Below are 15,478 nucleotides of genomic sequence, written 5' to 3'. Positions count from 1 at the left end.
ACATATTGTAGTAGCCATGGTATTGTGACTTATTGTGGTAGCCATGGTATTGTGACTTATTGTGGCATCCATGATATTGTGACTTATGGCATCCATGATATTGTGACTTATGGCATCCATGATATTGTGACTTATTGTGGTAGCCATGGTATTGTGACTTATTGTGGTAGCCATGGTATTGTGACTTATTGTGGCATCCATGATATTGTGACTTATTGTGGCATCCATGGTATTGTGACTTATTGTGGTAGCCATGGTATTGTGACTTATTGTGGTAGCCATGGTATTGTGACTTATTTTGGCATCCATGGTATTGTGACTTATTGTGGTAGCCATGGTATTGTGACTTATTGTGGCATCCATGGTATTGTGACTTAATGTGGTAGCCATGGTATTGTGACTTATTGTGGCATCCATGATATTGTGACTTATGGCATCCATGGCATTGTGACTTATTGTGGTAGCCATGGTATTGTGACTTATTGTGGCATCCATGATATTGTGACTTATGGCATCCATGGTATTGTGACATATTGTGGCATCCATGGTATTGTGACTTATTGTGGTAGCCATGGTATTGTGACTTATTGTGGCATCCATGATATTGTGACTTATGTGGCATCCATGATATTGCGACTTATTGTGGTAGCCATGGTATTGTGACTTATTGTGGCATCCCTGGTATTGTGACTTATTGTGGTAGCCATGGTATTGTGACTTATGGCATCCATGGTATTGTGACTTATTGTGGCATCCATGGTATTGTGACTTATTGTGGCATCCATGGTATTGTGACTTATTGTGGTAGCCATGGTATTGTGACTTATTGTGGCATCCATGGTATTGTGACTTATTGTGGTAGCCATGGTATTGTGACTTATGGCATCCATGGTATTGTGACTTATTGTGGCATCCATGGTATTGTGACTTATTGTGGCATCCACGGTATTGTGACTTATTGTGGTAGCCATGGTATTGTGACTTATTGTGGCATCCATGATATTGTGACTTATTGTAGTAGCCATGGTATTGTGACTTATTGTGGCATCCCTGATATTGTGACTTATGGCATCCATGGTATTGTGACTTATTGTGGCATCCATGGTATTGTGACTTATTGTGGCATCCATGGTATTGTGACTTATTGTGGCATCCATGGTATTGTGACTTATTGTGGTAGCCATGGTATTGTGACTTATTGTGGTAGCCATGGTATTGTGACTTATTGTGGCATCCTTGGTATTGTGACTTATTGTGGCATCCATGATATTGTGACTTATTGTGGTAGCCATGGTATTGTGACATATTGTGGCATCCATAGTATTGTGACATATTGTGGCATCCATGGTATTGTGACTTATTGTGGCATCCATGGTATTGTGACTTATTGTGGTAGCCATGGTATTGTGACTTATTGTGGTAGCCATGGTATTGTGACTTATGGCATCCATGGTATTGTGACATATTGTGGCATCCATGGTATTGTGACATATTGTGGCATCCATGGTATTGTGACATATTGTGGCATCCATGGTATTGTGACTTATGACATCCATGGTATTGTGACATATTGTGGCATCCATGGTATTGTGACTTATTGTGGCATCCATGGTATTGTGACTTATTGTGGTAGCCAGGGTATTGTGACTTATTGTGGCATCCATGATATTGTGACTTATTGTAGTAGCCATGGTATTGTGACTTATTGTGGCATCCCTGATATTGTGACTTATGGCATCCATGGTATTGTGACTTATTGTGGCATCCATGGTATTGTGACTTATTGTGGCATCCATGGTATTGTGACTTATTGTGGCATCCATGGTATTGTGACTTATTGTGGTAGCCATGGTATTGTGACTTATTGTGGTAGCCTTGGTATTGTGACTTATTGTGGTAGCCATGGTATTGTGACTTATTGTGGTAGCCATGGTATTGTGACTTATTGTGGCATCCATGGTATTGTGACATATTGTGGCATCCATGGTATTGTGACATATTGTGGCATCCATGGTATTGTGACTTATGACATCCATGGTATTGTGACATATTGTGGCATCCATGGTATTGTGACTTATTGTGGTAGCCATGGTATTGTGACTTATGGCATCCATGGTATTGTGACATATTGTGGCATCCGTGGTATTGTGACATATTGTGGCATCCATGGTATTGTGACTTATGGCATCCATGGTATTGTGACATATTGTGGCATCCATGGTATTGTGACTTATTGTGGTAGCCATGGCATTGTGACTTATTGTGGTAGCCATGGCATTGTGACTTATTGTGGCATCCATGGTATTGTGACTTGTGGCATCCATGTTATTGTGACTTGTGGCATCCATGGTATTGTGACTTGTGGCATCTATGGTATTGTGACTTGTGGCATCCATTGTATTGTGACTTGTGGCATCCATGGTATTGTGACTTGTGGCATCCATGGTATTGTGACTTGTGGCATCCATGGTATTGTGACTTGTGGCATCCATGGTATTATGACATATTCGTTACATGTTAAAAGCTGTAGTGAGGAGTAACGGAGAGTAGTGGTAACTAGTGTAGTGTAATTGCTCTGCTAACACGTCTCAGCCGCGTCATTTCATTAGATTGTTTTAACACATGTAAAGTTGAAATGAATTGTCCTCAAGTATTGTCAAGGTTTGTTGATAAACGTATTTGTATTCCGCATTTGTTGGTAGTTTTACGTGGTTTTTTCTAGGAAATGACGCATTGCTACGGTTGGTACACTAGTAACATGTAACAAACTAAAGGAAATGTACATGATTCATTTCCTATTGTTTACCGTATGTAGCTGAGTGTTGAAGGTTGTAGACACAGTTTGTGCAGTGTAACCTCTATTAACATCACTACAAGAACAACACTGGTGTGGTTGTAGCCACAGTTGGTACAGTGTAACATAACATCACTACAAGAACAACACTGGTGTTGTTAATCATTCACTACTATGTACAAGACGCACATCTGTGTTTACGAAGTGTTTCGCCAGTAAAACAGGCTTCTTCAGTCGAATACAGAGTATTACATTCACCTCTGTATTCGACTGAAGAAAATTTCTGTACTGTCGAAATTTTCGTCAATAAAGATCCCCTTTGCACATGTGTCTAATTCGTCAATGTGTGGTTATTGTTTATTATTAATATCATAATTCAGTACTAACAAATTAAGACTGAAAAGTGGACGCTGTTTCTGGTCCTGGACCTACACAAACATCCACTTAAAATAAATAACAATACTCATCTCGAGGTACTGTACTGTGTTTGTAAATGTTCATGTGTGTAACTTTTGGATTTTGTAAGTGTAGAGGTGTGTAAATTGTGGGTTTTGTAAGTGTAGAGGTGTGTAAATTGTGGGTTTTGTAAGTGTAGAGGTGTGTAACTTTTGGATTTTGTAAGTGTAGAGGTGTGTAAATTGTGGGTTTGTAATAACATTAATAATAATAATAATCAAGTATTATTTTTTGTGTTATTCCAGGTTATTACAATTATATTTAACATTTTTATCTGTTTTTAAAAAATGCTCCAGAGGTTATATATTAAGAAGAAATAATAGCCAGTTGTGTCCTCATTGCATGATCGTTATTTATTCTGAGCAATTTGAAAGATACATATATATAGTTTTGAGTGTTATTGTGCCCTAAGTAATGGTAAGAATGTGGTGTTATTCTGTGACAAGTGTCGTCAGAGATGCTGTGACATAATCTCTGAGACAGATTTGTTCCGCTTTATAACAGCAGTCAGGAATGACTTTGTCTGATGCATATATTCATTGTACACTGTATGTTGTGTAGTGTTGAAAACGAGTCGAGCTGGTGAATGGATGGCAGCCTAGGTAGGTTAGCAGTGAGGCTGCATTGGCTTAGCAGTGAGGCATGCAACCTCACCTCCACCCCCACATGTCAGTGCAGAGTAAGGAGTGCCTTCTTCTATAATATATAGTATATGCAGAAGCCACGTGGAAGTGGAAGCCTTTAGCTCAAGATCTTTCGTACCCTCGTGCGTCGTCAGGAGCCATGCAGTGTTGCAAGACTAGCGACAGATAGTTGGAGAAAAATTCTTTCTGAGATAAGAGAGAAGCGATGGATTATGTCACACTGTGACATGACCCGACGTTTACGCTTCTGCCTTGCCTCAGAGAGAAATTTTCCCACACTGTTGCTAGTCTTGCAACATTGCATAGTTCCTGACGACGCACGAGAGTGCGAAAGATCATGATCTAAAGATTTCCATTCTCACGTGTCTTGTTCTGCATTGTTAAGATCGCTTGTTTGCGACTGTACTAGACAGTATATATTATACAAAGACGAATTCATCACAGTTTGAGAGAGAAATATTGTCTCTCCCACACTGTGACTTATACTTTGTATAATATATACTGTCTATATGTTATTAGAAAGAGTCATTGCTTATTCTTCTAATGATATAAATGTTGTACAATACTGACACGTAGGTGAACAAGACGCAGGTGCAACACATGGGTATTCCTCACAGTGTGAGAGAGAAGTATCTTCTATCACACAGAGGAAATTGGACAAGTATCTTCACCAGGTGCCAGATCAACCAAGCTGTGATGGATATGTGGGGCAGCGGGCCTCCAATAGCAACAGCCTTGTTGACCAGGCAAGCACCAGGCAAGCCTGGCCCATGGCCGGGCTCCGAGAGTAGTGAAACTCTCGAAACTCTTCAAAGGTATATCAAAGGTATACACAGGCATATTTTTTTTTTATTGTCGAAACGTTTCGCACGCACTGGTTCTCTTGTTTCTTGTATTTGGTCACCTGTGTACAAGACTAAAAGCGATGTTTCTACAGTAAACATACCCAGGTATTGCACCTGACTTACATAATATCTATTTGTCGGTATTGTATACCATTAATATAATTAGAAGTATCTTCTACTTGCAGGTAGATTATTTATAAGTATCTTTGTGTTGGTGGGTATTAGTTCGGCTGAATGTTGTGATGTTTAGGAATCATTAACAGGTGCATCTTTACCTCTCCTGCAGGTACGTTCTCTTGTCCACCATCTTTTCCTGTTGGTGTTGTCCTTTCCATCTGGCAGCTGGGCGTCGCCTCCTGCCAGTCGTTTCTTCCAGGTGACCACGCAGGTAGGAGTGAAAGTGTACCAGCTATCCTTCAAGAGGGTAAGATGATTCCTGTCTGAGGGATACCTGAAGGATGTTTTCGGGTGTCAACGCCCCTACGACCTGATCACAGACCAAGTCTCGTGGTGAATCAAGGCCTGATCATCCAGGCTGTTACTTCTGGCTCTTACACAGTCCTACGTACGATCCACAGCCTGGCTGGTCAGGAACTGATTTCAGGAACTAATCTCCATTACTGTTCTTCAGCCAGGCTCTGTGGCCTGCGCTGGGCTGCATACGGTCAGCAGTTACAGCATGGTGGATCAGGCATTGATTCACCTGAAGGATTGATCTTGGAGCTGGCCACGGGGGCGTTGACTCCTGGTCTAAGACCAGGCCTCCTTACTGACAGCCACTTCGTATGCATTCTGAGTAGTATTTCTTGACATGTGTGCACTGAGAGCAGTAGTGTATGTATACATAGCTGTCAGTATGTATACACTTGATGGGTAAGACATGTGCAACAGTAATGGGTATCTTTATTGTTGAAACGTTTCGCCTACTCGGTAGGCTTCATCAGTCAGTTACAGAGGAGAATGTATTGTATTCAGCAGTAGTGGCGAGGTAAAGATGTAATTAGTCCAACCTTGGTGGACTGGTTACATTATTACCTTCAGGTGAAACGTTTCAACAGTAAAGACACCCAACTGTTGCATGTGTGACTCACGAATTCGTAATGACACGATTGCAAATAAACCGTACCTCGGGCGGGGATTGAACCCGCGATGAGCAAGTCATAAAACTCCAGACCGACGCGTTAATCACTGGGCCAGCTGGCTACAATAAGATTCATCCAGCTAGATATATTCTAGACACCATAGGAAGGTTAGCACAGGCCCCACTGTGACCACAAATGCAGGTTTTTACAGATGAATCTACCGCCAATGTGTCTTATTCATCACCTCAGTATTTTATACAATTTTGAACATGTATACACTTAGATTTACTTTGATACTTATTTTATGGCGGTATATAGGTAACATGCAGCCTTGATTCTCGTTTAGTTATGGCTTGTAACCTAACTAATCATTCAAGCTGATCAGTGAGGCTGTTGGTGAATTATCTTAGGTGTAATAGTAAGTCATCTTAGAGACACTTTTGATGGTAATTAAAATTTTGAAATGTGAATGTTTAAGGGTTCCATAATTTATATTGTGAAAGATGTTGGTATTACAGTAGTTGAAAGGTAAGTAGTTTTAGAGGCGATTTATTTGACTAGAACATCAGTAGTTCATAATCTTGATACACATCGACTCCAGGCTGAGGGACTGATTACCTCAAACTCCTCCTTATCTCTGCATTGAACTGAAGAAGCCACTGGCTGGCGAAACATTTCCAGAATAAAGATATCCAAATGTTGCACAAGTGTCTCGTTTATCAGGAAGTGAGAGAGAGTAACAGCAGGAGAATATGAGAGGTGGATAATTAAGTGGTGGTTGTGTATCCAGTGGTAGACACCACTACCAATCACCATAAACACACAGGGCCCAGGAGCTAGGATTCGACACTGGTAAATATAGGCGAGTAACGAGGCGGTAACAGCAAGGAGTGAGTTGTCCAGAGTGAGTTGTCCAGAGTGAGTTGTCCAGAGTGAGTTGTCCAGAGTGAGTTGTCCAGAGTGAGTTGTCCAGAGTGAGTTGTCCAGAGTGAGTTGTCCAGAGTGAGTTGTCCAGAGTGAGTTGTCCAGAGTGAGTTGTCCAGAGTGAGTTGTCCAGAGTGAGTTTTCCGGAGTGAGTTTTAGAGGATTGTTGACATACTCAGTGCCAGGCACTGCTGTCAATGGCGGCAGACTACTGACGTAACATAAGGAAGGTAAACATAGGCAGCTGGCAACTATTACCATACACCCCTACACTACACTATGTTGTTGTCTCCTTGAAGGAGTCATTTATGGAGAAGATAACCGTACATGGTGTACAGGAAGAACACTACCAGCGATTTACCTCTTAATTTGTTTCGTTGGGAGTTTTCCTGTTCTTGTTGCTTGGCCCTGGGTCAGGCCTTCCTTTTGATTACTTGGTCGACAAGATTGCTGCTGTTGGCAGCCCGCCGACCCACATAGCTATCACAGCCAGGATGTATTGATTTGCTTTCATCTTGAAATATATATATATATATATATATATATATATATATATATATATATATATATATATATATATATATATATATATATATATATATATGTCGTGCCGAATATGTAAAACTGGTCAATTAGCAAGAACTCATTTAAAAATAATTACTTTTTAAAATTTTCTCTTATGCGTTTAAAAATATATTTTTTTTTATTAATGTTAATGTAAAAAAATTTAATTTTGCACCAAAAAAATCTTAGAAAACTTACCTAACCTTATTATAACAAGAACAATTTATTTTAGCCTAACCCAACTATATATATTTTAGATTTGTTTACAATAATTTAATACTAAACAAACACAGTGAAATATATTTTTTTTCGTTAGGGTCAGAATGATTTTGGCGAAATTATTGCATACACAAATTTTCACTTGTCCTATATGGCAAGATGAGTGTTGCTATTTAAGCCAAGATCGCAAGTTCTGCCTATTCGGCACGACATATATATATACAGATATTCGCAGACGGGCGATCTTAACTATGCAGGACAAGCCACGGGGGTAAAATCTTAGCTCAAGTACTTTCACACTTCTCAGTGCGTCATCAGGAGCTGTGCAATGTTGCGAGGGAGCAACCAAAGCAGGGAGAGAGGTCTCAGAGTAGCGTAGGTATCACTGGCCAAGGTTACCCCTTAGACTCAGTCTAAGGGGTAACCGTGGACGCTGACACCTACGCTACTCTGAGACCTCTCTCCCTGCTTTGGTTGCTCCCTCGCAATATTGCACAGCTCCTGATGACGCACTGAGAAGTGTGAAAGTACTTGAGCTAAGATTTTACCCCCCCCCCGTGGCTTGTCCTGCATATATATATATATATATATATATATATATATATATATATATATATATATATATATATATATATAAATATATATATATAAACATGCATAAGAACATAAGAACATAAGAAAGGAGGAACACTGCAGCAGGCCTGTTGACCCATACTAGGCAGGTCCTTTACAATTCATCCCACTAACAAACATTTGACCCACCCAATTTTCAATGCTACCCAAGAAATAAGCTCTGATGTGCAAGTCCCACTCAAATCCAACCCCTCCCACTCATGTACTTATCCAACCTAAATTTGAAACTACCCAAAGTCCTAGCCTCAATAACCCAACTTGGTAGACTGTTCCACTCATCAACTACCCTATTTCCAAACCAATACTTGCCTATGTCCTTTCTAAATCTAAACTTATCTAATTTAAATCCATTACTGAGGGTTCTCTCTTGGAGAGATATCCTCAAGACCTTGTTAATATCCCCTTTATTAACACCTATCTTCCATTTATACACTTCGATCAGGTCTCCCCTCATTCTTCGTCTAACAAGTGAATGTAACTTAAGAGTCTTCAATCTTTCTTCATAAGGAAGATTTCTAATGCTATGTATTAATTTAGTCATCCTACGCTGAATGTTTTCTAACGAATTTATGTCCATTCTGTAATATGGAGACCAGAATTGAGCTGCATAATCTAGGTGAGGCCTTACTAATGATGTATAAAGCTGCAGTATGACCTCTGGACTTCTGTTGCTTACACTTCTTGATATAAATCCCAGTAATCTATTTGCCTTATTACGTACGCTTAGGCATTGCTGTCTTGGTTTAAGGTTGCTGCTTACCATAACCCCCAAGTCCTTTTCGCAATCTGTATGGTTAAGTTCTACATTATTTAACTTATAAGTGCTAGGGTTATGGACACTCCCGAGCTTCAGAACCTTGCATTTATCTACATTGAACTGCATCTGCCACTTTTCTGACCAAGAGTAGAGTTTGTCTAAATCCTCCTGAAGTTCCCTAACATCTACGTTTGAATCAATTATCCTACCTATCTTCGTGTCATCGGCGAATTTGCTCATATCACTAGTAATTCCTTCATCAAGATCATTGATATATATTATAAACAACAACGGGCCCAAGACTGATCCCTGTGGAACGCCACTTGTTACTGATCCCCACTCGGATTTAACCCCATTTATGGACACTCTTTGCTTCCTGTCTGTGAGCCATGATTCGATCCACGAGAGCACCCTTCCCCCAATGCCATGAGCTCCTACTTTCTTCAACAGTCTTTGGTGCGGAACTCTGTCAAATGCCTTACTAAAATCTAAGTAAATAATATCAAATTCTTTGTCGTGGTCAACAGCCTCAAAAGCTTTACTGAAGAAAGTTAATAAATTAGTTAGACAAGACCGGCCTCTTGTGAATCCATGCTGAGTATCATTAATCAAGCTATGCTTATCGAGATGGCTTCTTATAATCTCAGCTATAATTGACTCTAGTAATTTGCCTACAATTGAGGTCAGGCTTATTGGGCGGTAATTTGACGGTAACGACTTGTCCCCTGTTTTAAAAATAGGAATTACATTAGCCATCTTCCACATATCAGACACTGCACCTGTTTGAAGAGATAAATTAAAAATATTAGTTAATGGTTCACAGACTTCCATTTTGCATTCCTTTAGAACCCTTGAAAAAACCTCATCAGGACCCGGTGACTTATTTTGCTTCAGTCTGTCTATCTGCTTCACAACCATTTCACTAGTGACTGTGATGTTACATAATTTATCTTCTTCTGATCCACTATAAAAATTAATTACCGGAATATTATTAGTGTCTTCCTGTGTAAACACTGATCTCTGGCTGAAGGAGACTCGAACCTACGAACCTTGGAACAAGGTACACAGTGCTATACCATTCTCACCACACTGGATCAATACCTTGGCATCTAGCTTGCGCTAGACGTTTGATCCAGGCAGCCAGCTTTTAGGGAGAAGGCTTACAGCTTTTCATCTCATCCCCTGCATGCATCAGCTGGCTGCCTTGGATCAAACGTCTAGCACAAGCTGGACGCCAAGGTATTCGTCCAGTGTGGTGAGAATGGTATAGCACTGCGTACCTTGTTCCAAGGTTCGTAGGTTCGAGTCTCCTTCAGCCAGAGATCAGTGTTTGTGTATATTTCGCCTGCTCTTGCAAATTCCTTGCATCCACCAATCTCTGCAACTTCTCTTGGGAGATTCTGAAGAGAAGTTGCAGAGATTGGTGGATGAATTTGGTAGGGTGTGCAAAAGAAGAAAATTGAAAGTGAATACAGGAAAGAGTAAGGTTATGAGGATAAAAAGATTAGGTGATGAAAGATTGGATATCAGATTGGAGGGAGAGAGTATGGAGGAGGTGAATGTATTCAGATATTTGGGAGTGGATGTGTGAGCGGATGGGTCTATGAAAGATGAGGTGAATCATAGAATTGATGAGGGGAAAAGGGTGAGTGGTGCACTTAGGAGTCTGTGGAGACAAAGAACTTTGTCCTTGGAGGCAAAGAGGGGAATGTATGAGAGTATAGTTTTACCAATGCTCTTATATGAGTGTGAAGCATGGGTGATGAATGTTGCAGCGAGGAGAAGGCTGGAGGCAGTGGAGATGTCATGTCTGAGAGCAATGTGTGGTGTGAATATAATGCAGAGAATTCGTAGTTTGGAAGTTAGGAGGAGGTGGGGGATTACCAAAACTGTTGTCCAGAGGGCTGAGGAAGGGTTGTTGAGGTGGTTCGGACATGTAGAGAGAATGGAGCGAAACAGAGTGACTTCAAGAGTGTATCAGTCTGTAGTGGAAGGAAGGCGGGGTAGGGGTCGGCCTAGGAAAGGTTGGAGGGAGGGGGTAAAGGAGGTTTTGTGTGCGAGGGGCTTTCACTTCCAGCAGGCATGCGTGAGCGTGTTTGGTAGGAGTGAATGGAGACAAATGTTTTTTAATACTTGACGTGCTGTTGGAGTGTGAGCAAAGTAACATTTATGAAGGGGTTCAGGGAAACCGGCAGGCCGGACTTGAGTCCTGGAGATGGGAAGTACAGTGCCTGCACTCTGAAGGAGGGGTGTTAATGTTGCAGTTTAAAAACTGTAGTGTAAAGCACCCTTCTGGCAAGACAGTGATGGAGTGAATGATGGTGAAAGTTTTTCTTTTTCGGGCCACCCTGCCTTGGTGGGAATCGGCCAGTGTGATAATAAATAAAATATTATATATATATATATATATATATATATATATATATATATATATATATATATATATATATATATATATATATATATATATAGGGCGGTACCACCTCTGGAACTGTACTGGGGACCCTCATCCTCAGAGATAGACTTCAGGGAAAACTCAAGGCTCTCCCCTGAGCTGTTTGAATATTGTCTTCTACCACCCCTTATATTCTATATTCTATGTAGGCTTTATTTAAAGACAAATGCATTGATAAAAATACAATGGAGAGTAAAACAACATAGATAACATCTCAGAGTTACATCTCGAATACTAAGTCCAGCTCCCCGGCGGTGGGCTGCTTGCCCAGAATGCTGCAGGCATTACCCCTCTGGATCGCAACACTGAGTCTCCGAAAGAGGAAGCTGGCCACCCTGTGTTCCTTGGTTTCTATGATGAGTTTTTCACCCAGCTCTTTGAGGAACTTTAGAGCACACTTACCCCATGCTGCGGTCTCCTACCCTATTGGGATGAAGTTATAGCAAGGGGAAAGGTCTTCATATTTGTGGGTCCTCTGGGTCTCCCTGTAGCTGGCAGCTCCACCCCCTTCGGCTTCGGAGTATGGCAAGTAGATGTCTGCCAGTTTGGCAGCACAGGTGTAGTCCCAGGCAATCTGCTTACCATCCTTCCAGGGTAGCATAGTGGCTCGATGAGGATGCTTTTGACTTCCGTCAGACCTCTGCACTTGGGGTTCCCGTTGAGCTGGGCAACGGGCTGTGGCGAGGCTTCTCTTTGTGATGTTGACCTCCTCATGTCTGGCATACTTCCCTTCTGATGTGTGACACACGAGACCATAAAGTCCGAATTGATCAGCCGTCGCCCTGCCGCAAATACACCTATGTTCAGTGAGTATGGGGGCGGCTAGGCGAAGAGCAACACCAATCCGAATGGCCTGTGGGTCGAATGGAGTGCCCAGCTAGGAATTGGGAACAGCTATAAGGAACTCTCCTGAGTGTGGTGCCTTCACCACCAGGAGACGAGCTTTGTCCTTTCCTGAAGCGTTGGTGAGCATTGTGTTGGCGATTTTTTCCATGATCGGTTTGTACCAGTGGGACTGTTTGTGCTCTTTGGGAGGAGCTGGTCTACTGGAAGAGTCTGCAAGGGTGTCCCACCACACGGCTGCTTCAATGAAGCTGGGGTCTTGAGCTCCTACCGCACCTCTCAAGCGTTCGGGGACTATCTCCTTGACTAGTCCACTGAATGGAGGTGAGAAAACATTTATAAATACATAATGTATACACTGAAGTGTATGTTTATCAGTGTATATATGTACTGAGAGTATCCCTATTTCATTTATTAAGGTATTCTTGACTGGTGATAAACAAGTATTAACTAAGCATTTGTAAACCCGCCCGTGATGTTACTTTCACATAAACACGTTCTATTCTATACTAACCATGTGGGCAACATTGCCTCAAGCGTCGCTAATGTAATGCCACTGTTCACTATCTAATTATGGTTGACGCTGGAGACCTTTTGTAGCTGTGAAGTTTCTCAGTGATACCAAGAAACTTCACTAACATAGTAAGGGTCTCTTGGTAATTCTTCTTGTGTATGAAGGGTGTTCTTGTGGTTTATGTTAATGACGTTGCCCACAATATATAAAATAATAATATTTATTTCTTGCATTGTTCAAATCTCTAGTAAGGCTGATGCATGCAGGGGATGAGATGAAAAGCTGTAAGCCTTCTCCCTGAAAGCTGGCTGCCTTGGATCAAACGTGTAGCTCATGCTACACGCCAAGGTATTGTCCAGTGTGGGTAGATTGGTAAAGCACTGCGTACCTTGTCCTAAGGTTCGTAGGTTCGAGTCTCCTTCAGCCAGAGATCAGTGTTTGTGTATATTTCGCATGCTCTCGCGAATTCCTTGCATGTTTAATATATACAGACCATAGCTAACATCATTGACATACTACTGTATAGAAAGCCCCTGGTTATGCAGACCATATCCCGCAAATTAGGTTAATTTTGACCCCCAGGATGCGACCCACACCAGTCGACTAATACCCAGGTATCTGTTTACTGATAGGTGAACAGTGACAGCAGGTGGCTTAAGGAAACTCGTCCTAGTGTTTCCATCCGTACCGGAGATCAAAGCACACACACTCAGTATGTGAGTTAAGTGCGCTACCAACCCAGCATTGTTACAAGTATTTCCAATCGAACCTCATCTAGCAAGGTTTATTTGCTTATTCATTCTTCAAGCAATAGCACTTTTTTTTTTTTGTTAACGGGACCAGTAACGTCAAAGTTATTGGTGGTAAAATACTCTTATAAGTAAAGATGTTTTATAACTAGTTTTACTGTGTGTTTTCCAGCACTACTGTTGACAGCCACACAGTCATTCAACTCTTGCTTGAAGTTTGTAGTCATTGCAATTTACTGCAACATTACCATCTCTCCTTCAGAGTACAGGCACGGTGCTTCACATCCTGGAGTCCCGTAGCTGGAGTGCTAGCGCACTGCTCATACATTTGAGTATCCGTGGTTCGATTCCCGGTACGGGTGGAAACAGGACGTGTTTCCTTAGGACACTTGCTGTCCCTCTTCACCTAGCAGTAAAATAGGTACCTGGGTGTTAGTTGACTGGTGTGGGTCGCATCCTAGGGACAAAATTGTAATAATCTGCCCGAAATGCTCTGCATAACAAGGGGCTTTCCATGTAGTATGTCATTGATGTCAGTTATGGCCTATATACCTTGTACATATACTTGTAGAAATGTAGATTATTATTATTATTATTGTTATGTTGATGACTCAAGTTGTGTAATGTAACGTGCCTGGTGTGAGAGCAAGTCGTGGGGAAGATCATCCTCAGCAGCAGTAACAGACAACCGTAGTGATATGTTGTTCTTTGTGCAAGATGTTTATGCTCATTGCAGCGTGTGTGTCATGAAAGTATTCTTTGTTTATGTTAACTAGAGTGAGTTTAAGCTCCGTCCTGACGTGTTAGCTACTTTACTATAGTGAGAATTAAGCCACATCTGGACGTGTTAGCTAGTACGAGAGCATCAACGTTGTCTCCAGTACTGCGCCACTTGGCCAGAAATCGTTCGTGCGCAAGCCGTATGAATTTTGTTCTGATAATGGCGAAGTAGGTTTTAGTAATAATGAAGAATATTAATAATGAAAAATTAACAAAACAGCATTAGCATGAAATTAGACAGTTACAAGCCCAGTAGCTTTACCTTAGGTATACCGAATGACGATTCCGGGAGTAATCCCCCCCACGACCCGGTCCCATACCATACCTTCGGTTGCTAGCCTGATCGACCGGGATGTTAAAATTAGGTATTACGTAAAGCAGATTTGATCAAAATCTCAGGTGGGCACGCACGCTGCCCATTGTAGGCACCCATAGCCTGGTTGTGGTGGTGCTAATTCCTTCAACTAGTGTTGGTGTTTATTGTGGTGTTGCATGCTGCATGCTCGCAGTTGCCGGGTATCCGACCGTCTTGCAGCATTCTTGGAGAATGATCAACAATGCCTCACCTCTGAGGCTTCAAATATCTTGCAGATTATACTTGAAAAAAATACTTGGAAAACCTTGAAAATGAAGCATGGATGTTGTGCTGCACCTGAGCGTATCAGTAGCCATGTATCAGTAGTCATGTATCAGTAGCCATGTATCAGTAGTCATGTATCAGTAGTCATGTATCAGTAGTCATGTATCAGTAGTCATGTATCAGTAGTCATGTATCAGTAGTCATGTATCAGTAGTCATGTATCAGTAGCCATGTATCAGTAGTCATGTATCAGTAGCCATGTATCAGTCATGTATCAGTGGCCATGTATCAGCCATGTATCAGTAGTCGTGTATCAGTAGCTATGTATCAGTAGCCATGTATCAGTAGCTATGTATCAGTCATGTATCAGTAGCCATGTATCAGTCATGTGTCAGTAGCCATGTATCAGTAGTCATGTATCAGTAGCCATGTATCAGCAGCCATGTATCAGTAGCCATGTATCAGCCATGTATCAGTAGCCATGTATCAGTAGCCATGTATCAGTAGTCATGTATCAGTAGCTATGTATCAGTAGCCATGTATCAGTAGTCATGTATCAGTAGCCATGTATCAGCCATGTATCAGTAGTCGTGTATCAGTAGCTATGTATCAGTAGCCATGTATCAGTAGCCATGTATC

General features: G+C 41.4%; 1 protein-coding gene across 3 annotated transcripts in view; it reads left to right on the top strand.

Moving 5' to 3' along the window:
- Positions 1–15,478, top strand: part of bun (TSC22 domain family member bunched) — a 1,041,565-nt gene that overhangs the window by 432,189 nt on the left and 593,898 nt on the right. The window contains exon 4 of one of the 3 annotated variants that reach the window (XM_070102297.1): positions 5,026–5,142. The exons of the other annotated variants lie outside the window; for them this stretch is intronic. Within the exon in view, the coding sequence (XP_069958398.1) occupies positions 5,026–5,119 (94 nt within the window). The 3' untranslated portion in view covers positions 5,120–5,142. Of the gene's footprint in view, positions 1–5,025; positions 5,143–15,478 lie in introns of those variants that run through there. 3 annotated transcript variants of the gene reach the window in all.

This window comes from Cherax quadricarinatus, chromosome 81, assembly GCF_038502225.1.
Source record: "Cherax quadricarinatus isolate ZL_2023a chromosome 81, ASM3850222v1, whole genome shotgun sequence".
In the NCBI taxonomy this organism is placed as follows: domain Eukaryota; kingdom Metazoa; phylum Arthropoda; class Malacostraca; order Decapoda; family Parastacidae; genus Cherax; species Cherax quadricarinatus.
Note: the sequence above shows the minus strand (reverse complement) of the source record. Positions and strands in the feature narration are given on the sequence as shown.